This window comes from Camelina sativa, chromosome 6 (assembly GCF_030686135.1).
Source record: "Camelina sativa cultivar CO46 ecotype springtype chromosome 6, ASM3068613v1".
Classification (NCBI taxonomy): Eukaryota; Viridiplantae; Streptophyta; class Magnoliopsida; order Brassicales; family Brassicaceae; genus Camelina; species Camelina sativa.
In genome coordinates this window covers 15900142-15923079 of record NC_141885.1, presented here as the reverse complement: position 1 = coordinate 15923079, position 22938 = coordinate 15900142, and the positions used below count along the sequence as shown (strand labels likewise).

Sequence of the window (22938 nt, the reverse complement as noted above, 5' to 3'; positions counted from 1 at the left end):
CGTGTTTGTTTGTTGCAGTAGTCTCAGGGAAAAAACGACTCGTAGTGTGAAAGCCGTTATGGTGACAATTGTTAAAGCTGTGATATATGTATAACGTGATCACCACCGTACCACTTACCACCAGTCATAGATTCTCCGACCTAATGGCTATAATATATTGAAATTTTTTTGGATCATGTCATTGTCAATTTCACTTAACTAACGAAATAAAAGGAGGTTTGTCGCTTTTGGTTTAGAAATGGATGGTGACTATAGTCTCTTATATATAGGTTGGATTGAGTCATTAATTAGGTGACCTCTAACTTGTTAAGCTTTTCATATTTTTGCTCAGTTGTGGTTAATGCGGAAAGAGAAATAAGAGAACACCAAAAAGTTGCAACCAAAGCAACAGCTAATTTGACAACATGTCAATACAACAATTACGTGTCTAGATGATCCTATATTCCAACCTTCGTTAACATTATGAAAATTGTATTTTCAGAGTAGTATTTTGAAAGATTTAAATCTGATACGAGTAGATGTTGACAAAAGAGAATCTGACTTAAGACAGATAATACTTGTGTTTGTTAACAACTCTATGTTTGGTTTATTTTTAATAAAAAGGACAATTCTCATAAACCACTAAATTGTATTTTTTTTTCCAAAAATACAATTTCTAGTTTTTTGTTTACCCAAAAATACTATTAAAGTTGAACTAAAGTTTTAATAGTTAAAACTAATTTTTGAATCTTAAATATTAAACTCTAACTCAAAATACATACCTTCAATAAAAAATTATGACCCCAAAAAAAATAAAAATTCATACTCTTAAAAATCTTTTTTTTCTTATTGTGGTATTTTTTTGAAAAAAAAATTGTCGCCGGTTGTTACAAAAAATAAACCATAAATCTCTACATATATTAGTTTATCATAAGAAACAAAATCATCATTTCTCAACTTAAGTATCATCTCGCTTTTCATCTCTAGCAGTCCAAGCTAAACAAAATACCATAGCAACGTTCTGTACCAGTGAGCAATTATTTGATTTCATGGTTTTAGGAACCAGAGATGTTAAGAATGCACAAAATAGCTATGAATAATAACATGGATTCTTGAAAGGTGTAGAAGTAAGTACCACTTTTGTTAAAAATACAAATATATAAATCTATTCTCATGGTTTTTTCTTAGTTAAAAATACAATGAGTGATTTGAGTTTAATTGAGTTTTATATGATTTTGATAGTTTTTTGTGATTTAAAAAAGATTGTATGATTTATGTAAAATCCTTTCAAAATTTATTTAAAACCACGAGATTGGAATTTATGTAGTTATAAGTAAAAAAATCATCTAAAATCTTTCGGAACCTTAAAAATAATCAAAATTAAAATCTAAATTCTCCAAACATTTTGTAGTACTAAATTAGATTTTCAAATTACTACTTTTTTTTCTAAAATGTTTTATTTATGATATAAAGCTAAGTGAAACAAGCTCATATTACAAGCAAAAACGAAAGCCAATACTACAAACAAACCAAAATAAATAAGTTTAAAAACAAGCCAAACAGAAAAGAATGTGTTCATACAATAAGAAAAATTATATATTTCTCTTAAATTGTCAAATAAAAAAAATAAAATAATATATTAATTTTTTGCTATAAAGAAAAATTACTTTTCAGAAATAAATATTTATAAATATTTTTAGTTAGGGAAAAATCATATTCCCGTAGATGAAATTTTTTTTTCTTTAATTTTACATTAACACACTAATTTATAGTTTTATATTTTAAATTTATTATATAAATTATTAAAATAATCTAAAATTAAATTATCAGCAACCAAAAGTTTTGCCAAACATTCATAAAGTTTTGCCAAACATTCAAAATGAATATCATTATTGCCAAATTTCAAAAACATTTCACAACTTATTCATATAATATTTTACATGCAAACAACTCGTCAAAATGTCATCTTATTAACATCCATTAACTCTAAGTTTTACCACAAAGAATGTGTTCATACACCAAAAAATATATTATTGTTAAATTATACTCTTTATCACCACCTATACAATGTGTGTCTGAACAAATTGAACCAATTTTATGTCCATTTACTTTCACTTTGACATAGTTCTTTTAGTTTAAATTGTCAAATAAAAATAAATAAAACGATATATTAATGTTTTGCTATAAATAAAAATTAATTTTCGGAAGTAAATATATAGAAATATTTTTAGTTAGGGGAAAAATCATATTCCCGTAGATGAAATTTGTTTTTTTCTTTAAGTTTACATTAACACCACTAATTTATACTTTTATTATTATTATATAAAATTAAATTATCAGCAACCAAAAGTTTTGCCAAACATTCAAAATGAATATCATTATTTCCAAATTTCAAAAACATTCCACAACTTATTCATATAATATTTTACATGCAAACAACTCGTCAAAGCGTCATCTTATTAATATCCATTAACTCTAAGTTTTACCACAAAGAATCTGTTCATACACCAAAAAGTATATTATTGTTAAAGTATACTCTTTATCACGACCTATATAGTGTGTCTATGAACAAATTATTCCACGACCTATACATTCCACAACTTATTCTTATAACATTTTACATGCAAACAACTCGTCAAAGCATCATCTTATTAACATCCATTAACTCTAAGTTTTACCACAAAGAATGTGTTCATACACCAAAAAATATATTATTGTTAAAGTATACTCTTTATCACCACCTATACAATGTGTGTCTAAACAAATTGAACCAATTTTATATCCATTTACTTTCACTTTGACATAGTTCCTTTAGTTTAAATTGTCAAATAAAAATAAATAAAACGATATATTAATGTTTTGCTATAAATAAAAATTAATTTTCGGAAGTAAATATATAGAAATATTTTTAGTTAGGGAAAAAATCATATTCCCGAAGATGAAATTTGTTTTTTCTTTAATTTTACATTAATACACTAATTTATACTTTTATATTTTAAATTTATTATATAAAATTAAAGTATCATCAACCAAAAGTTTTGCCAAACATTCAAAATAAATATCATTACTGCCAAATTTCAAAAACATTCCACAACTTAACCATATAATATTTTACATGTAAACAACTCGTCAAAACGTCATCTTATTAATATCCATTAACTCTAAGTTTTATCACAAAGAATGTGTTCATACACCAAAAAGTATATTATTGTTAAAGTATACTCTTTATCACGACCTATACAGTGTGTCTATGAACAAATTGAACCAATTTTATGTCCCTTTGCTTTCACTTTGACATAATTCCTTTAACAACTAAAATTGTTTTGTATTATAGTTTCTTTAACCATTAAAATTGTTTACTCACAAAAAGTATCTCCACCATTGGAATGAGTTTATAACTAACCCAATAATAATTGAGAAATTGAAAAAAAAAAGTTTATTTGACATAATAAAAATAAAAAATTGAAAATTTTAAGCACAATGACATATGAGACTTGGATAATTCATAGATATAAATAAAACCTAAAAATACTACAACATAAAAAATATTTTTTTTTGATATTACATATCCTTAATTTAAAAAAAAAATATTACAAAAATTTATTTTAAATCATCACAGATTTCTAATTTGATAATCAAATTGAAGTAAATAATTTAAATCTAAAAATACTACATTAAAAAGTAAAACATATTAAGAAGAGGAATATAATCAAATAGTAATCGTTCAAATCCTTTACTGAAAACAAAATTTGAATAAAAACATATAAAATTTTAATTTACATCATCACCGATTTATAATTGATAATGAAATTAAAGAAAATAATATAATATTTTAAGTTAAATCATGATACATGTTACAAACGTTTATACTGTGTTGTAATCTCATATATAATATTTATAAGAATATATAACATAAAAATAGAATATAGTTCCGATCATGTTAAGGAGTACTTCAAAAAGAAGTTTTGTATAAATGTGTTGTTATTACGTTGAGAACATATTTTTGAAAACAAAAAATTATAATTTATATGATGAAATTGTTAGTTTTCCTTTTCTAAACTTTTTGACACGTGTAAACTCTTACCGATAGACTTGGCACTTGTCTCAATCATGTTAATAACTAAATTGAAACCAACATTTATATATGTCTTACTTATTATATAAATACAAAAAAATATATATAGCAGAATTAGTTTAATAATACGAAATTAGTTCAATTTTTATGTATAAATAGTTATTTATTGTTACTTATGTATAGATTTTCTTTTATGATAGGTTTAGAACTTTTAATAAGACATATGTTCAACTTACTTGCGGTGATAGGTAAATTTTTCCTTTTTGCTTTTAGATTAGTTGTTTTTTTTTTGTTTGGTAAATATTTTTTTAATTTTTTTTTCTAGCGATTGAATTAGACATGAATCAAAATCTAAGATTATTAATTTGACACATGTCGTGATCATGTTAAGCAGTAATCTGTACACATGTAAAAATCTTAGATATACAATTAACATGTGTTATGATATTGTTGATGAGTAACTTTGACATCAAACTTTATATAATAAGATCTCCTTATAATTATTTAAAAAAACTGCTTAATTTTTGTAATTTTTTGATAATTATCTTTTTACATTATTAATATTTTTAAAACAAATTTTTTTGGTTTTTGTCGTAATCTTAAATTTCTTATTAAATATTAACTTTTACACATGTCAAAATCTCAAATTAATAACTTGACACATGTCAAAATCATGGTAATGGCTAACTTTTAAAACTCAACTTTATATGATAAGATATTTTATAATACTTTTAAAATTTATGATTAAATAAATAAATTTGTTAATTTTACATAAAACAGTAAAATGTTAGTTTGAATACACCTTATTAGGCCTAGGCATTTGGGTGTTCGGGTCGGGTTCAAGTTCGGATAATTCGGGTTCGGGTTTTTCGGGTTTACTAATATAGGATCCGAACAAGTGTTTATATAATTTCGGGTCGGGTTCAGGTTCGGTTCCTATCGGATTCGGGTTATTTGGGTATTGACTTTAATAAACTTGTAATGTATCCAAAATATATTCGGTTATGGATAGTACATACTCGAACATATCCAAATGGCGTGTACCCGACCCGAAATACCGGAGAATTATTTGCCCACGCCTACACCTTATAGTAGGAATTCCTGTTTAGAAAATCATATAGCGTCAAAATTGTATAATTGTAAGTGTCATCATTTTCCTCATTAGTAGTTACTTTTTTTTTTTGACAACCTTATTAGTCATTACTATAAACTATAAAGTATAAACTAGTAGTAACAAAAAAAAACCGTCGTCTCTTCCAAGCGACTGAAAAGACGATCGAAGACAAACTAACAATCTACTAGTTTTTGGCCGGCGTCGGTCTCTCCGGGGTCGGTCACCTTCGTCTCTAGTTTTACTTATCTTTATTTTTTGCAAGTTTCTGGTTTTCATAGTATCACAGATTTCATATCTATGCTCTTTGCCATATTGTGACGGTGGTGATTTATGCCTTTCTCCTGGTGATTCAAGATCTGGGCTTTCACTCGCTTCTACTTTATTCTCCGATTTCGATAGCCTATCATCTTAACTTGCCGTTAGATTGGTCAAATTCATACGATCGATGCCCTTTGTCTCATGTAATACCGATTCATTCGAATCGGGGTGGTTGTCCCTATCTAGGGTTTGTTTTAGGTGGTATTCAAAAAACCGTCGTCTCTTCCAAGCGACTGAAAAGGCGATCGAAGACAAACTAACAATCTACTAGTTTTTGGCCGGCGTCGGTCTCTCTGGGGTCGGTCACCTTCGTCTCTAGTTTTACTTATCTTTATTTTTTGCAAGTTTCTGGTTTTCATAGTATCACAAATTTCATATCTATGCTCTTTGCCATATTGTGACGGTGGTGATTTATGCCTTTCTTCTGGTGATTCAAGATCTGGGCTTTCACTCGCTTCTACTTTATTCTCCGATTTCGATAGCCTATCATCTTAACTTGCCGTTAGATTGGTCAAATTCATACGATCGATGCCCTTTGTCTCATGTAATACCGATTCATTCGAATCGGGGTGGTTGTCCCTATCTAGGGTTTGTTTCCGGTGGTATTCCCCACCGGTGTTATCTCCGGTTCTCAACCGATGATTCTTCTCTGCACCATTTGTATGGAGATATCACTTGGGTTTTTGATCCCGGAATCAACAAATTAACCATCTCGCTTGAAGGAACTGGTCCACGCAGGCTTTGTATTGGCCTTCGACTTTTGACGACATGGTCTAATGATGATGTTCTCTCTATTCATCGGTCAAAAAGTTTAGGTTTTATGAACGGAGAAACCATGTTCACAAACCGGCAAAGACGCGTACAACGCTTCAAAAGACATGATCTAAGAGCTTTTCAAGCAACATATCAGTGTATTGGTTTAATAAAAGTGATGCGAAAAGCATTTAGGAGTTTCATCTACAAGATGTTAGCCTTTTACGAATATACAAAGAGGGGACTTAACAGATTTTATCTGTTACCTGTAAGGCTTCCGTTAAGAAAACAAAGTTACTTCCACTTCTCGGTCGAAATTGTGTTCAATTTCCTTTATTTGTTTCAATGTGTTTATTTGTTTTTGAACTGTTACTGTATCATGTATTTTGTAACATGTTTATAATAATATATTTGTTTGCCGTTAAAAAAAAAAAAACTAGTTGAAGAGGAAAAAAAAAACTGAACCGGAGTAGTTGTGTTCAGACCGGATGGATCAATCTGAATTGTGTAAATTATTGAAGACACGAAGTCAACGGAACACAAAACTCCAAAGTATATAAAAATCAAAATGTCAAATTAAAACCAGCCCAGCCAGCACCAAAAACGACGAACCTCTCCTCCTCTTGAAACCCTAATTTCGATACCAAATCCGATCTAAGAAGAAAACCATGGACGCCATTGATTCAGCAATCGATCCTCTCAGAGATTTCGCCAAGAGCAGTATTCGTCTCGTCCAGCGCTGTCACAAACCCGATCGCAAAGGTACGCCCAATTTTAAGATTTTTTTTGATTGGATCTGGAGATTTAACATTTCTTTAATTTCTGTGATTTGATTTGATTTGATTTGATTGATTCTCAGAATTCACGAAAGTTGCTGTGCGTACTGCGATTGGATTCGTGGTGATGGGATTCGTTGGCTTCTTCGTCAAGCTCGTCTTCATCCCAATCAACAACATCATCGTTGGATCTTCTTAGGATACTTACCTTTTACCAGGTTTTTTTTTACTTCTATCTTCTATCTTCTTAGTGCTTACTGCTTAGTAATAGTCATTGATTCAATTGTTGTGCGACTTGTGTCCATTGCTTTAAGGATCATTGACTAACCACATTTCTTGGCTTTTTATGATGCTCATGGATTTGTCAATGATATTAGTAGATGATAGAAGTTGATGTTATAGAGGAGATATTAGTAGACTTATGGAATTTAGGATGAATTTTAGCTAGATCTTGGCTTTATTGCTTCAAAAAGATTAGAGCTTTGCTGATCTGCTATTGCCACGCTTCTGTCCACTTGTATCTTAGTTAAGCCCTCTATCTTCTGTCACACTTGAGAGTTTTGTTTGTTCTTGAATCCTTTCTCTGTGTGCTGTCATGGAGTTTCTGTTGTTACCTCTTTGCTTATTATAATTTCGGGTTGTTTTCATGCAAGAACTTCTGAAATAAACACTCATTTGTAAAACTCTGAAATCCCTTACAGACAATGCACCGAGGAGTAGGACAAGAAGATCGACATTGTCAGCCTCAGTGGGAAGCTCTATGCCCTGCTATGTTTTTGTAGCCAAATTTTTATGTTCTTATTATACGATTTCACTCATCTTTTTGCTCTCTTATTCCAAGTTTTCATCATTTTTATGTATGCAAAAATTATATTCGCCATCAAGGAGTATCTTTTTAAAAATCTCAAATTTCAAATTGGGAACTCAAAGTCATCATCATCATCCGAACTGTTTTTTTTTTGTCCCAATTCTTAGAACCAACTTGCAGCTTAGGTTCAAAACTCACAATCAAGACAACCACAACTTGTATTCATTCTCTTAACCAACCAAAAAGAAAAAAGATAAATTTTGAGAAATTTCTCACCACAAAACCTACATTTAGGATTTTACTCTTTTAGTATATTCAAAGGCTCAATCACAAATACAATAAAGGAAGGACTAGATTCCCATATCTATATAAATATAGAGACAAAAATCAAATCCTGAGGGCAATTTCGTAAATACATCACAAAACCCTTAAACTCGCTACCCCCAAGTCTCATTTTAAAACCGATTCATCAGGTTCACACAAAATTCTCTGTCTCTCTCTCTCTGGCTTCGTCTTTCTCCTGAACCATGGCGGCGGCAACAACAACATCATCATCTTCGATCCCCTTCTCAGCAAAACCTTCCTCATCCAAATCACCATTACCAATCTCCAGGTTCACCCTCCCATTCTCCCTAAACCCAAACAAATCCTCCTCCTCCTCCCGCCGCCGCGGTATCAAATCAACCTCCCTCTCCATCTCCGCCGTCCTCAACACAACAACCAATGTCTCAACCACCACTCCTCCATCAAAACAAACCAAACCCGAAAAAAAAAAATTCGTCTCCCGATTTGCTACAGATCAGCCACGCAAAGGCGCTGACATCCTCGTCGAAGCTTTAGAACGCCAAGGCGTAGAAACAGTCTTCGCTTACCCAGGAGGTGCATCAATGGAGATTCACCAAGCCTTAACTCGTTCCTCCTCGATCCGTAACGTCCTTCCACGTCACGAACAAGGTGGCGTGTTCGCAGCTGAAGGCTACGCTAGATCCACAGGTAAACCAGGTATCTGTATAGCAACCTCAGGTCCTGGAGCTACAAATCTCGTTAGCGGATTAGCCGATGCCTTGTTAGATAGTGTTCCTCTTGTAGCGATCACGGGTCAAGTCCCTCGTAGGATGATTGGTACTGATGCGTTTCAAGAAACTCCCATCGTTGAGGTGACGCGTTCGATTACTAAACATAACTATCTTGTGATGGATGTTGAAGATATTCCTAGGATTGTTGAGGAAGCTTTCTTTTTAGCTACCTCTGGTAGACCTGGACCTGTTTTGGTTGATGTTCCTAAAGATATACAGCAGCAGCTCGCGATTCCTAATTGGGAACAGTCTATGAGGTTACCTGGTTATATGTCTAGGATGCCTAAACCTCCGGAGGATTCTCATTTGGAGCAGATTGTTAGGTTGGTTTCTGAATCTAAGAAGCCTGTGTTGTATGTTGGTGGTGGTTGTTTGAATTCGAGTGAGGAGTTGGGTAGGTTTGTTGAACTTACGGGTATCCCTGTTGCGAGTACGTTGATGGGTCTTGGTGCTTATCCTTGTGATGACGAGTTGTCGTTGCATATGCTTGGCATGCACGGGACTGTGTATGCGAATTACTCTGTGGAGCATAGTGATTTGTTGTTGGCTTTTGGGGTGAGGTTTGATGATCGTGTCACGGGTAAGCTTGAGGCTTTTGCTAGTAGGGCGAAGATTGTTCACATTGATATTGACTCGGCTGAGATTGGGAAGAATAAGACTCCTCATGTGTCTGTGTGTGGAGATGTTAAGCTGGCTTTGCAAGGGATGAATAAGGTTCTTGAGAACCGAGCTGAGGAGCTTAAGCTTGATTTTGGAGTTTGGAGAAGTGAGTTGAACGAACAGAAACAAATGTTCCCTCTGAGCTTCAAGACTTTTGGGGAAGCTATTCCTCCTCAGTATGCGATTCAGGTTCTTGATGAGCTGACTGATGGGAGAGCCATTATAAGCACTGGTGTCGGGCAACATCAAATGTGGGCGGCGCAGTTTTACAAGTACAAAAAACCAAGGCAGTGGCTATCATCAGCAGGCCTTGGAGCTATGGGTTTTGGACTTCCCGCTGCTATTGGTGCGTCCGTTGCGAATCCTGATGCGATTGTAGTGGATATTGACGGAGATGGAAGCTTCATAATGAATGTGCAAGAGCTGGCCACAATCCGGGTGGAGAATCTCCCAGTGAAGATACTTATACTAAACAACCAGCATCTTGGCATGGTTATGCAATGGGAGGATCGGTTCTACAAAGCTAACCGAGCTCACACATATCTTGGTAACCCGGCAGCGGAGGACGAGATATTCCCGAACATGCTGCAGTTTGCATCAGCTTGCGGTATTCCAGCGGCGAGGGTGACAAAGAAAGCAGAGCTCCGAGAAGCTATTCAGAAAATGCTGGATACCCCAGGACCATACTTGTTGGATGTGATATGTCCGCACCAAGAACATGTGTTGCCGATGATCCCAAGTGGCGGCACTTTCAATGATGTCATAACGGAAGGAGATGGCCGGACTAAATACTGAGAGATGAAACTCTGAACTGTTTACGGTCTTTGTATCCATATGGTAAAAACTTAGTTTGTGTTTTCGTAATTTGAGTTTTTTAGTTGTTGAACTGCTCTTTTTTGGTTACTTCAGACTACTACTGCTACTGTTGTGTTTGTTTTCCTTCATATATAAATAAATAATCCTGTTCGGTTTACTTGTTGTGAATGGCTCGGTTTGGTTATTGCGAATGGAGAACTGAGTAATTAAAATTGAAGATTTTTATCTCATACTTCTAATAAGCTTGTTTGAACATTACAATGTTTGAAAATTGAAAATGTAACTCCGTTCATGTCTCTCCAACCTATCAAGAAAAAGTAATTCTCAACTCTGTACTAATGACAATGCCTGAAAAGCTTAGGTCTTGAATGGACGTGGTTTTTCAAATGGCTTTTGGTATTAGATTTTTCAAAAATCTATTTTTTAACCATTCAAGATTTTATGAAAAATGATTTTCCAAAACAATAGAAAATCCAGATTCTTGAAGATTTTACTAATTTCTTAACAAAATCCAAAATCCCACTTCAATGAGTTTTTGAGATTTCCTCTACGTAATCATTTTTTTTTCTAATTTTTCATTTGTTTTTAAATTTATTTTGCAAAATCTAAAAATCAAAATCAAAATAAAAAAAACTAAAATCTATAATCTAGAAACTACCTAAAATCTCTCAAACATTCATGGCCTTAATAAAAACGTCGGCTAAAAAGAAAAAATAGAGAACTCTAATAAATTGATGTTTGAAAAATATACTTGAATTAGGTATTAGTTGATTTTTCTGATTTAGGATTCACGTGATCCAAAAAAGAAATTCAGAAGCACAAAATCAGACATTGGAAGTGGGAAAATAATCCAAAAGGTTTCATTTATTTATTATGTAGTGACAAAAGCTTTTTTTAGTTCAAACTAAAGTAATAATAAACTGAAAAGAAATTAGTATTAAAGTGGTATTTTAATAAAAAGAAAGAAAAATAATTGTTCTTTAAATTATATTAATTTCTTATTCCAGCATGAGGTTATGATGGCAGGATGTGGATTTTCTTTTTCCCCTTTTCTAGTCTTTAATTAATCTATTATTGTTGACAAAATTTATTAATTTATTATAGTTAAGGATTTAGTTATTTTAATTAAAAATTAACATCTCTAAAAAATAGAAAAATACTTAGGTTCACTTCCTCCTCTCTCAACCAATCAGAATATTTTATCTAATATTTCATTGAAAAAATAAATCATAATTAAATTAAAAAAAATTAAGGAAACATCTGTATACTTTTAATTAAGAAAAATTAAATATTGACTTGGTTTAGATTTTACAATTAAACGAGGTTATATATCGGTTTAAGTTTATAAATGAGAATTAGGATTTAGATTTTACAGTTAGAACAAAATTACATGTCGGTTTGAATTTACAAATGAGGTGGTTAGGGTTTAGATTTTACAATTAAAATAAAACTATATGTCGGTTTGGGTTTACAAATAAGGTGGTTAAGGTTTAGATTTGACAATTAGAACGAAATTATATGTCGGTTTGGGTTTACAAATGAAGTGGTTAGGGTTTAGATTTTACAGTTAGAACGAAATTATATGTCATTTTGGTTTACAAATGAGGTGGTTAGAGTTTAGATTTTACAATTAGAATAAAATTACATGTCGGTTTGAGTTTACAAATAAGGTGGTTAGAGTTTAGTTTTACAATTAGAACGAAATTATATATCGGTTTAGTTCATAAAAGAACGGTTTGAAATTTTTATTTTATAATGATATATATAAATTTTATTTCTTTACTTTATAAGCAAGTGAATAAAGAGGTTCACCCCCTAGTATTGTCCAAAAAAACACAAACTTCATAAAGCTAATTTCAATAGATCAAACTCTTTAACAACAACAACAAAAAAATCAATCAAAACTACATACTCATGATATGTACGAGGAAACAGGATGCAATTAATTTGATAGAGAAAAGTAGATCCAAAATAAATACTAATGGTACTTTCAACGTTACATACTTACATGTAAGATCAGGATCAACCTTTATATCCCATATCACGTTCACAAGAAGAAGAAAAAAAAAAAGCTATAATATAGCAACCACTCATATCATATTACTTATATAAATTGGTCAATCTTCAAATTTGTAATTGGTGAGTTGTTCAAGGAGTGAGACTCTTTCGCCTTTCTCAGACACTTAAAAGTAAGACTCTCACTTTCTCTCCTTTATTTTTTACTTTTGGCCCATTTATATAGAAAATAAAATCTCTTGACTTGTGATTTCTTTTTTTTGGTTTCTCACTTTTGCTTTCTATTTGTCAATTAGAGAAAAATAGTTTTAAAAACTATAGGTTATATAGAAGGGTGATTTGCAAAACTAGACACTTCTGTCTGTTTGGGCCATCTGTATAGTACTGTATAATACTATTGCTGATCTCAAATTATACACGCACATCAATGAAATTGTACTTCTATAAGATTTTTCTTTTTTGCAAACTATTGAAATATTTTGCTTTGTAATTTTATGGATCCAAGAGACTGTTTTTTGGTAATCGAGTTTTCAGGCTCTCATTCAAAAAATGTCATGCGAATATGGGAACGACAATCAGACATTGACAATCACCAAGAAACTCGATCATGAACTTTATAGTCTTTAAAACAAAACTATTTATCTCTCAAAATATTTTCCAAGATTACCATATATGTATATATATATCATAATAAATGCATTCAGTTACACTTTTACATATAATATTATATAGAAAATATTATGTTCTTATATAAACGACCATGTATATTTCATCTTGAATACAATATTAATCTTTTTCTTGTTTCTTAATGAATTATGTTGAATAAGCATAAATAAATAATAAGAATGCATCAAATCATATTCGGTTTCACTTGTGTGAAATTGCTAGCAAGGTAAATTATATCAAAATAAATATATATAATTGGTAAATATATGGGTCTTTAATGAATAATATATGTAAAATTAGATATAAGGTAGTGATGGATCACATGATGAGAGTAACTTCCATCATCCATTGTCCCCTCTTCCTTCCCTAACACTGTCTTTTCATTCCCTTCCATTCTAAGGGCATTGTCCCTTTCTCTTTTAAATCCAACCAAACTTGGCTTCTACTTCTTGTTTTATTTTCTCCCAATTATTAGAACTAGTTAATACTTCTATTTATGTGCAGCAATTAATAGCTAATCTATCATCAAAGATCTAATATTGTCTTTTCAAAAACATTACTTAATTAAGAATTACTGATATACAAGATTAATCTTGATTATATATTCCAATCCATGATGAAGAGACGACCTAATTGTTTATTTAACATAAGCTGAGATATATGATATGGAAAATGAACATTTGAAATAAGCTACAAATAATAATTTTCTCAGTGTACCTAGATTTCTAGAAGGTGGAAGTAGAGAGATGAACATGCATAATAATTATGAACATAAAGAGGTAATAAACATGCATAATAATGAAGCTAACTTGTGTAAGGACCACAAAATATATATACACACTGAAACTAAAAAAAATCTCTGTCACAAGGATATAAACTATAAAAGACAACACAAATTATTATTAAATAGTTTGTATTGTAGAAAAGAATTAGATTGAGGTTTATTTATATTTTAAGGAAAAAAAATCTAACAAGAGGGGACAAGCAAAGATCCATCCCACATGGGATTCAGAAAATATATAAATTTGTGAAAAAGCTGAACAAAGGAAAACAACACTTGGAAAATGATGGCTCTCTTTGATCTCTTTCTCTCTCACAACACCAATATGATTGATTCTATATAACTGATGATAATCATGTATGTATGTATATGTAGGTGCATGTATGTATGTATGTATGTACATACAACATATGTATGTAGAGATACGCTGATATAATACACATTAATATATATATATATATATGTATGTGTGTATATGTAAAAAAATTGAGTATAAAGACAAATGTGAAAAGACAAATGTTAAGGTTGTGTCACAATGGGCAAGATTGCTATGTGTCTTGATGTATCTTATCAGTTTCCATCTTCCAATTTCTTAGACACATCTCTTTCCTTCTGGTGAATTCAACATTGTGATTATACATTTCCATTTTTTTTGGTATGTACGTTGAGACACCACTCATAATATTCACTCACGTACGTATTTGTGACTTGTACATCAAATATCTATATATATATGTATGTATCTTTGTATACGCCTTCGATAATTTACTAAATTAATTGATTGATTGTTTTATACATATACATCTGCTTGGTTTCATAATATTCAAGAATTAAAGATGAAAGTAGTATATTTTTACAGGGCACGTAAATATTATAACTACGTACAACATGGAGATTATTTGGAATCACCAAAAGAATATTCAAAAAAGGCTTTACGGAGAAGAAGTAGTTCGTTGAACTAGATGATCTAAAACAATGAATCTAGATGTCTTTTACTATTAGTTTTTCTTCTTAAGAAAAAGTAGAATATATGAATATATAAATGATACATTAAGTCAAGAAATAGGCTTAAATTTGGACGATGAGATAGTAGTAGCTAGAGGTGATATGAGGAAACGAATTCGATCAACTTCAGCTAAGTTTCTGGTTTAAATTAATCTGTTTTTGAACCAAGATAATTAACTACATTCTTCTGTCTTTAGTTAGCAACTTAAATAGATAAAATCAGCATATCTTTAAGTTATCACTACAAGAAAACAAGCCTTTTGCGATGGAAGAATTCATAGTAAATCCCTCGCAAATAGGCAAAAACGACAAAATTGCGAGGAACACATTTCCCTCGTAAATCGCTTCTTGCAAATTGGTTAACGTCGCAAATCTCTCGCAAATTTTGCAAAGAAAAAAATGCTGTCGCAAAAACAACGCAAATTGCGAGGGACAATATCAATAGCAGATTCCTCGCAATTTGGTTCAAGCTAATCCCTCGCAACTTTGCGATGGATTTGCAACATTTATTTCCGCCGCAACAGCTGAGGTTTGAATTATGAATTATTCATTTTGTAATTATTATTATTTTTAATTATGCAAATTAATTATGATTCATTTCTAATTACGCAAACTAAAATTCATAATTACCCAAAAAAACTTTGAATTAAAACTGAAATTAAACTTGTAAATTACAAAATGTTGTTAAAATTACATAAACATAATAACATAAGTTCAAAACATAAATCAAACACAAGTACAAGTTCTCATATACAAACACATAAACATAAGCTGGTCTCGTGAAATTGAAGAACAAGAGACCCTAAGCTAGTCTCGTGATACCTCCTGCTCCGGTCTCAGGTCCGGTATCTCCTGCTCTTGTATCATTGGTGGCATCAGTCTCAGGTTGCACTGCTATCTTTGATTATAAGTCTTGGATTCATCTTTTTAATCACTAATAATAATGTAATTAGTCCTTAGGGTTTAGGGTTAAGAGTTAAGGGTTTAGGGATGTTATTTGCGAGGGAATTGCTATGTATTGAGTATTTTGCGATGGATTTGCGACGAATTTGCTATGGGTCTAGCAAATCAGTCGCAAATTTGTCGCAAATCTTGAATATCTAATTTGTAAAAACCATCAAAATAATGTTAAAAAATTAGTCAAATTACTTTCAAGTACATTATAAGGTCCAATGGTGTCATCATACTCTTTTCTATCATCAAACTTTCCAAAATTTTCCAATTTTGCATCTTACTCTAAACATGATGATCTTCTACCCTATATCACATATATGTTCATTACATTAAGACAAATATTTGCCAAATTGTCCAATTCTCCAACAATTTTGTGTTGTACTGCTATCTTTGATTATAAGTCTTGGATTCATCTTTGTAATCATTAATAATAATGTAATTAGTCTTTAGGGTTTAGGGTTAAGGGTATATGGTTTTTATTTGCGAGGGAATTGCTATGTTTTGAGTAATTAGCGATGGATTTGCGACGACTTTGCTATGGGTCTAGCAAATCAATCGCGAATATGTCGCAATATTGCGATGGATTAGCGACGACTGAGTTCTTCGCAAATTTGTGAAGGATGTGCTAAGGTTTTTTTATTTCTCGTAAATACCTCGCAAATCTATCGCAAATTTGCGAGAACTGTTCTCTGTCGCAACGTGTCCTCGCAAAAGGCTTGTTTTCTTATAGTGTATGTACAAGCATATATAGCAAATGTTTAATTAGAAAGCCTAACTGGGTGAATGTTAGGCAATGGGAAGTGATATTTTTGTAAGCACTAAGTAACAAAAAAGAGTAATAATAATTGAATTTGAATATGATAAATAAAATGTAAATTCTGTGACATTAACTCTGGAGTTTGTGTATAGAGAAAGGTCTAGGAAGAAGAAGTTGAAAACAAGTGGATACTCCGACTCCTTCCCACCCTTTGTTGTCTTGTAATTCTCTCATCAATTATTCATCATTTTTTATAACATAATTAAATAAATCGATTGTAGTTTTTTTTTTTTTTTTTTTTTTGATCCATTTGCTTCTATCTTTCATTATCAAAGGTTCCTATCATCAAAAATATGAGTCGTGGCCCCTCCTGTTTCACTCCATTTTGTTTATTTGTATCAATTCTATAATAGCTTAATGATTATATTATACGTTCCAATGTGATTGATTCGCAAGGATTAACACACATATTGAGATAAACTCGGTAGCATTATAAAGCAACCCTCTCCCGTCTGATCACCAATGATGAAAATATAATGTATTAAAATATCATCATGTACGTCTTGTTTTTTTTTAAAAAAATTATTATTAAGATCCAAAACTTATAAGATATCAGATTTTGCAATTTTCTGTAAAAAAATGAGTTTTTTTTAAAATTTTATTTAACGGGAACCAGGGCCGGCGATAAGGGAGTGCAAGAAGTGCATTCGCACTGGGACCATGTTTAATTAGCATAAAAATAGTGTATTTTAAAACCTAAAAAAAATTTACAAAAAAAAATTCTATGTAAGTAAGGCCTATTTACTGAAAATTGAACGGGAACTATAATAATTTTTGTGATTTTTACACCGTGCCTGATGAGAACAATAATAATTCTGTTTGAAGCTGAACCAGATAAAGCCGAAATAGTTATTTTCTAACTAGTTGAACTATCACACCAAATTCGTTTAGTTGTTGAAGAAATTTCAGAACTGATCTCATAAGAAGAAAAAAACCACTTAAGAGATTGCAACTTCAGACAATCAGACGCATGTAAGAAAAGTACTTTATGAAGTGCTGCACATATATATATATATATATATATATATCAATAACTAAATATTCGGCATTAGACTATAGTACCCAAATTGGATTCTTGTTTACTATACTATTTCTTTATACCTACAAGTACTTTTTTTTTTTTGGCAAACATACCTACAAGTACATGTACATGTGTATTTTTATACACGCGTGTGAACAGAACTGTGCTTGTAATATGTAAGGTTTTTTTTGTTTAAACGAAATATATATAAAGATCTTTATATGTTGACAAGATAAAGAGATCTTTTTATATATACATCCAAAGAGCACCCTAGGGTTTCATGGCCTTCATATATAATATACCATGTTATTTGCGGCAACTACAAGGATTTATTAGATATAGTCCTTCTCTAGCTAGATCTATTTTGTAGTGGATCTCTAACGCATAAGAGTTCGCTCATCCTCAAATTTGGACGACTTGGCTACTCAAACACTTGGTTCTCAGTTCTAACTAACTTAAAAAGTAAAAGAAGATCAAACGACACAAGTACTTACCACTTACCAAGTGTATTGCTATTAATTAACGTATTTTAGAATTTCATCTTTTTGTTTTTGTTTTTGAACAGCTTGTATCTTATCCTTTCTTGGATACTATTTTAATCGTGTAGTACTGTTTCATTTAATTTTATTGTATTGTGTTTCATTTTTCTTACAGTTAACATAAACACTGGACTATAAAGATCCAATGATTACATATCACAAAGAAAAAGAAACTACATCTGAATTTACGGTAAATATAATCTCGAACTTTCTCATTACTCTACTAAATACTTATACACCTGGATTAATCCAGATCTTTTCCATTTCCACGAAAATTAAATGTTAGTAAATAAAAACAGGACACTATAAAATAAGCTAATTAGTTTTCAAGTTTCTGTTAATGTACGTACGTACGCACAAACACACAATAATATTATACACATGCAGTATTTAAATCGACCTAAGAAATTAAAGTAGATAGAATGAGCATGGTAATGCAATAATTATACCCATCATCACCATGCATATGTCTTTACGTGTGTGTTTGATTACTTATTTTCAGAAATCTCCACTGAACAAACATTTTCAAAGAGATGATTACAAGTTACAACAAATAAAATGAACCATATGTATCGTCAGCCGATTGTACTTTTTTTCTATTTTCCACACTCTTCTATTACGAATGTTAGTATATGTACATTATTTATTATTATTCACTCTATCTCTTGTTACTTATAAATCAAGTGTTTAATTAACTAACTGATCACAGTAATAAGGTTTGCTCTGTCGGTTAATTTATGTCATAGTTAGAATTAATACTCCATGTAGGATTGCATATGAGCTGATCGTTGCAGAATTGACATAGTTAATGTTGACACTGTAACTAATTATATTTAAATTGTTAGTTCATCATTCTCAACTAAACATGGTTTTTAATTTAAGTATGTGATTGTCAATTCATAAACAAACAATTAGAATGTTGTGTTCTTTTTATGTTGGCAAAGAAGAGGAAGTGAAGTAGCTGGAGACATAAATCATGTCTTATCTGAGCATATCATTTTTTTCTTCGATTTTAAGTAAAAAAAAAAAAAAAAGACTTTATTTTACCAAACGAAATCAAACTAAATTAATTAATCATAAAAATAAAATAAAAATGAAAAGCAAAAGAATGTATTTTTTTCAAATTATTTTCTCAAACTAATGAAAGTTTAATACATCTCTCTCAAAGTTCAATTTATAATAACATATAATTAAAGAGAAACAAATAAATACTTAAAAAAAATCAAGGCCTAAACCTTTGCCTGCAAGAGTGGCAAGTGATCTCCAAGCAAGCCGTCGTATCAATCTTGGTCATTGATCTCTCCTTCAACCTCTCAGCTCTCTCCACCTCCTCCCTCGCCTTCTGCCACATCACCCTGTTCACAATCCAAAACCGTTAACAAGACCGAACTGAACCGGATTCATAATTACTTGAATATGGAGCTAGCTAGCTTTAATTTACCTTGCACGAGCAAACTCAGACTGAGCCATCTCCATCTCACGGCGAGTCAACTCTCTAACCCTCTCCGCATAAGCCTTCTCTATCGCCGCCAGCCTTATCTGCTCGGCCGCCTGCCACTTCAGCGCCTCCACACCACCACCACCACCGCTTGGATGCGCCTCGTCATCCGCCGTTGTGATAGAGCTGAGGCTGATGGAGAGTTTGAGGTCAAGATCGTGGTGGATCATGGATGAGGAACGGTTGTGTTGGTGGTGGTGGTGGTCGGTTGTGAGAAGTGTTTGTCGTTGTTTCCTTACCACAGAAGATTCGGTCGACGACGGTGGAGAAGGCAAAAGCTGAAGCTCTTTGTGATGATCTTGTTGTTGTTGTTCAGCCATTTTTGTATTCTTGTTTGTTTTTTTTTGGCTAAAAAGGCTGCACTTCTCAATAAGTGTGGGGGTGGCAATTACCAATCACTTTATATGTAAGCTGCTTCGTGTGTCTGTCTGTGCACATATATATATATTTATTTACCTATTTGTAATTTACGCTCATGCCCCTCCTTTGTTCTTCTAATATGTTAGGTTACTAGATTTTAACCCGCGGTATCCCGCGGGATAACTTTTTATAACTAAATTTTGTTATGTTTAAGTTATATTGATTAATTTTATTTGTTTTGTTTAGTGTTGAAGATTATATAATTGTATTTTGATTGTTAATTTAAAATTAAGATATTTTGTGTGCTTTAGTATAATAGACAACCCATAAAAACTATATAATCATATTTGTATAAATTCTAACCTGCTCCATTAAATGACCCGCGAGCATTTAAATTTCTTTTAACAAATTAAAATGTTTAGAATATATATATATTATAAAATATTGTAATTATGGGATACTAATTAATGTTAATTAGATTCATTTCAAATATATTTTTTGAAACTAATAGAAAGTATGATGTAAACTAATTTTGATACACAAATAAAATTCTTTCAAAATGCTAATTTTGGGTTTTAAAGAGAGAAATTATATATCATTATTTAAATCACAAATTTATTTTCTAATAGTTAAACAAATACTAAAAAGTGTAGAATGATCAAGTCTAAGTGATATGATCAATAAAACATTTACTTCATGTACACCTTGATACAATGGATAGTCATCAATACTTCATGTCTTAAACCAAAATATTGAAAATAATAATGTTAGTCTATATAATAAACTTTGTAATTACAATTTTGTGCATTAAATAGCTTCCATAATACATGTGGATAAGTATATTGAACTCACAAGCTATCCCTCTTGTCGTATATCGTATATTTGTTATGTTTTATCTACACCACTGGTTAGGAGTAAAATTAACCGAGAGATTTGTGATGAATACAATACGAAGGCCAATAAACAAAAATTAAGTAAACTTAATTTCAAAAAGCTGATAGCAAACCATTCTCTTACTTCTACATATCAGCATATCCCATAGAATCACTTACCTATAAGGGTTTGATACTTATTTTTATTGAATGTTGCTTGATGAAAAAACAAAACAAATTTTGGTATATGGGATTGAGATATGCGAAACTATATTGTAAATCAAAACTTTAATAATGAATTAGGAAAGCCATAGAATAACATAGATCTTAATAATAATAGATATAAAGATGATACCTAGGTAGGTATACTAAACTCAAAATTGGCCTTATTCTCAACATTGCCTTTGCAAGGGCTCTGGACTCACCTACAGGGAAAAAATGAAACATGTTTTAATTACGTATATACAGGGCTTGTGAAAAACATAATTTCAAAAGCCAAGTAAGCAATAATAATAAAAAAAAGTAACAATGCTAAAGTAAACGTACCTGTGCTAAATCATTTTCTTAGTTCTCCAAATTCTGGAGCTCCTCTTTTAAACTTCACATGAGTTGTTTGCCTTTCAATCTTGCTTTGTTTGTTAACAATAAGAAATGTTTATATTTTCTTGAAGTGAACTTAGATAAAACCCATCCCACCATATAACTATGCACGAAAATACAAATCAAGCCCTCTCAAATTTCAAAAAATAAAAAATAAAATATATATAATACAAGAGTTTCTTACCCAGTAAATCAATAATGCTTGGTGAGCAAGGAATCAAACAATCCTTATCAATAAATACGAGATTTTTGTGTATGCATATTTGAGTTGGTAACATTATTGCAGAACAATATTCAGTTTCTAAAAGAGATATATACTGAATTAAATGTATTTCTTGGTGACAAAGTTAAATATTTGCTAAAATTGATTTTCTTAATTTGGGTTCTCGTGTTTATGAACGTTATCTACGTTATAATAATCATTGAGATTGTAATCCTTTGTTTCTCAAAGTCGTTCGATTTACATTCAACTATCACATACAGTCCTTTAAGATCTATTAAAATAGGTTTTAAGATTTTAATCTTGTTTTAAAATTTAATGCGTAGTTGTGTTTGGAAACATCAGTAAGTATAAATGGTGTCAAGCTTATTATGGCAATAACTATAAATAAATTTGTTCAATTAATATAGTTTCATTAAATGTGTTTGCAGGAATTGTTATTTTAGGCAAATAGTTATAGGTTAATGTTGTAAATAAAACAAATTAAATAACCAAAAGTTGAAGAGCATAACACAAAATGTACTTCGAAAATAATAATATAAATTTGATAAATGGGTTGTATATATAGACCAAAGGACCAAACCTCTCTCGATAATCCACTAACAAACGACCACCGTACCGCCATTATGTCAAGTGTGGTTCCATATTATATGACGAAATGATTTGATTGTACACCAATCTGTTAATTTTAATATTTGGTATAAAAAAAAACGTAAGATTTAATTCTACTTTTATCGTGATAAATTAAATGTTGTTTTTATGTGCAAAACTATAAATTCCAATTGCAACTTATTTATTTATTTTTGAAGTGAAAAGTGAAAATAGTGGAGGGTAGTTTAGTAAAACGAAGATTATAAATAGAAAGAAAAAAATAGTTAAGGTGCAGAGAAAAATCTCCGTTGAAGAAAAGACAGATCGAAGATGGGATATAACGGATCACGTTATTGAGGCATGAGAGGCTTTTTGAAGAAACCCTTTACACTTTTTCATCATCTATCTCATTTTGTTATGTTATTTTTGTAACTAATAACTTTGTGATTATTAATCCTTTTTTTTTTTATATAGGGATATGAAAATGTGGATGTGGGTTGTGTAATAATTGGGGATGCACGTGGGTTAATGGATTCCAAAAGCTAACTAGCTCACTATGTGCTTAGTACAAATATTTTAGTAATTTAATCAAATTCTTATTATATACAGTAACATTTTCAAAT

At 31.1% G+C, this 22938-nt stretch overlaps 3 protein-coding genes across 3 annotated transcripts; 2 read left to right on the top strand and 1 right to left on the bottom strand.

Annotated features, from left to right (window-relative positions):
- The first annotated feature begins 6778 nt into the window (after positions 1–6778).
- LOC109133488 (protein transport protein Sec61 subunit gamma-3) lies at positions 6779–7917 on the top strand. The gene is made up of 3 exons (XM_019246745.2): positions 6779–7001; positions 7099–7233; positions 7717–7917. The coding sequence occupies exons 1-2, from the start codon at positions 6908–6910 to the stop codon at positions 7212–7214; spliced, it is 210 nt and encodes a 69-aa protein (XP_019102290.1). The 5' UTR covers positions 6779–6907; the 3' UTR covers positions 7215–7233; positions 7717–7917.
- Positions 7918–8048: 131 nt separating this feature from the next.
- Positions 8049–10532, top strand: LOC104791075 (acetolactate synthase, chloroplastic-like). Its single transcript, XM_010516875.3, has one exon. The coding sequence runs from the start codon at positions 8351–8353 to the stop codon at positions 10352–10354; it is 2004 nt and encodes a 667-aa protein (XP_010515177.2). The 5' UTR covers positions 8049–8350; the 3' UTR covers positions 10355–10532.
- Positions 10533–19268: 8736 nt separating this feature from the next.
- On the bottom strand, positions 19269–20092 carry LOC104791074 (uncharacterized). Its single transcript, XM_010516873.2, has 2 exons — positions 19616–20092; positions 19269–19529 (listed from the first exon to the last, which is right to left on the bottom strand). Exons 1-2 carry the CDS (start codon positions 19990–19992, stop codon positions 19397–19399), a joined length of 510 nt encoding a protein of 169 aa, XP_010515175.1. The 5' UTR covers positions 19993–20092; the 3' UTR covers positions 19269–19396.
- Between the last annotated feature and the right edge of the window lie 2846 nt (positions 20093–22938).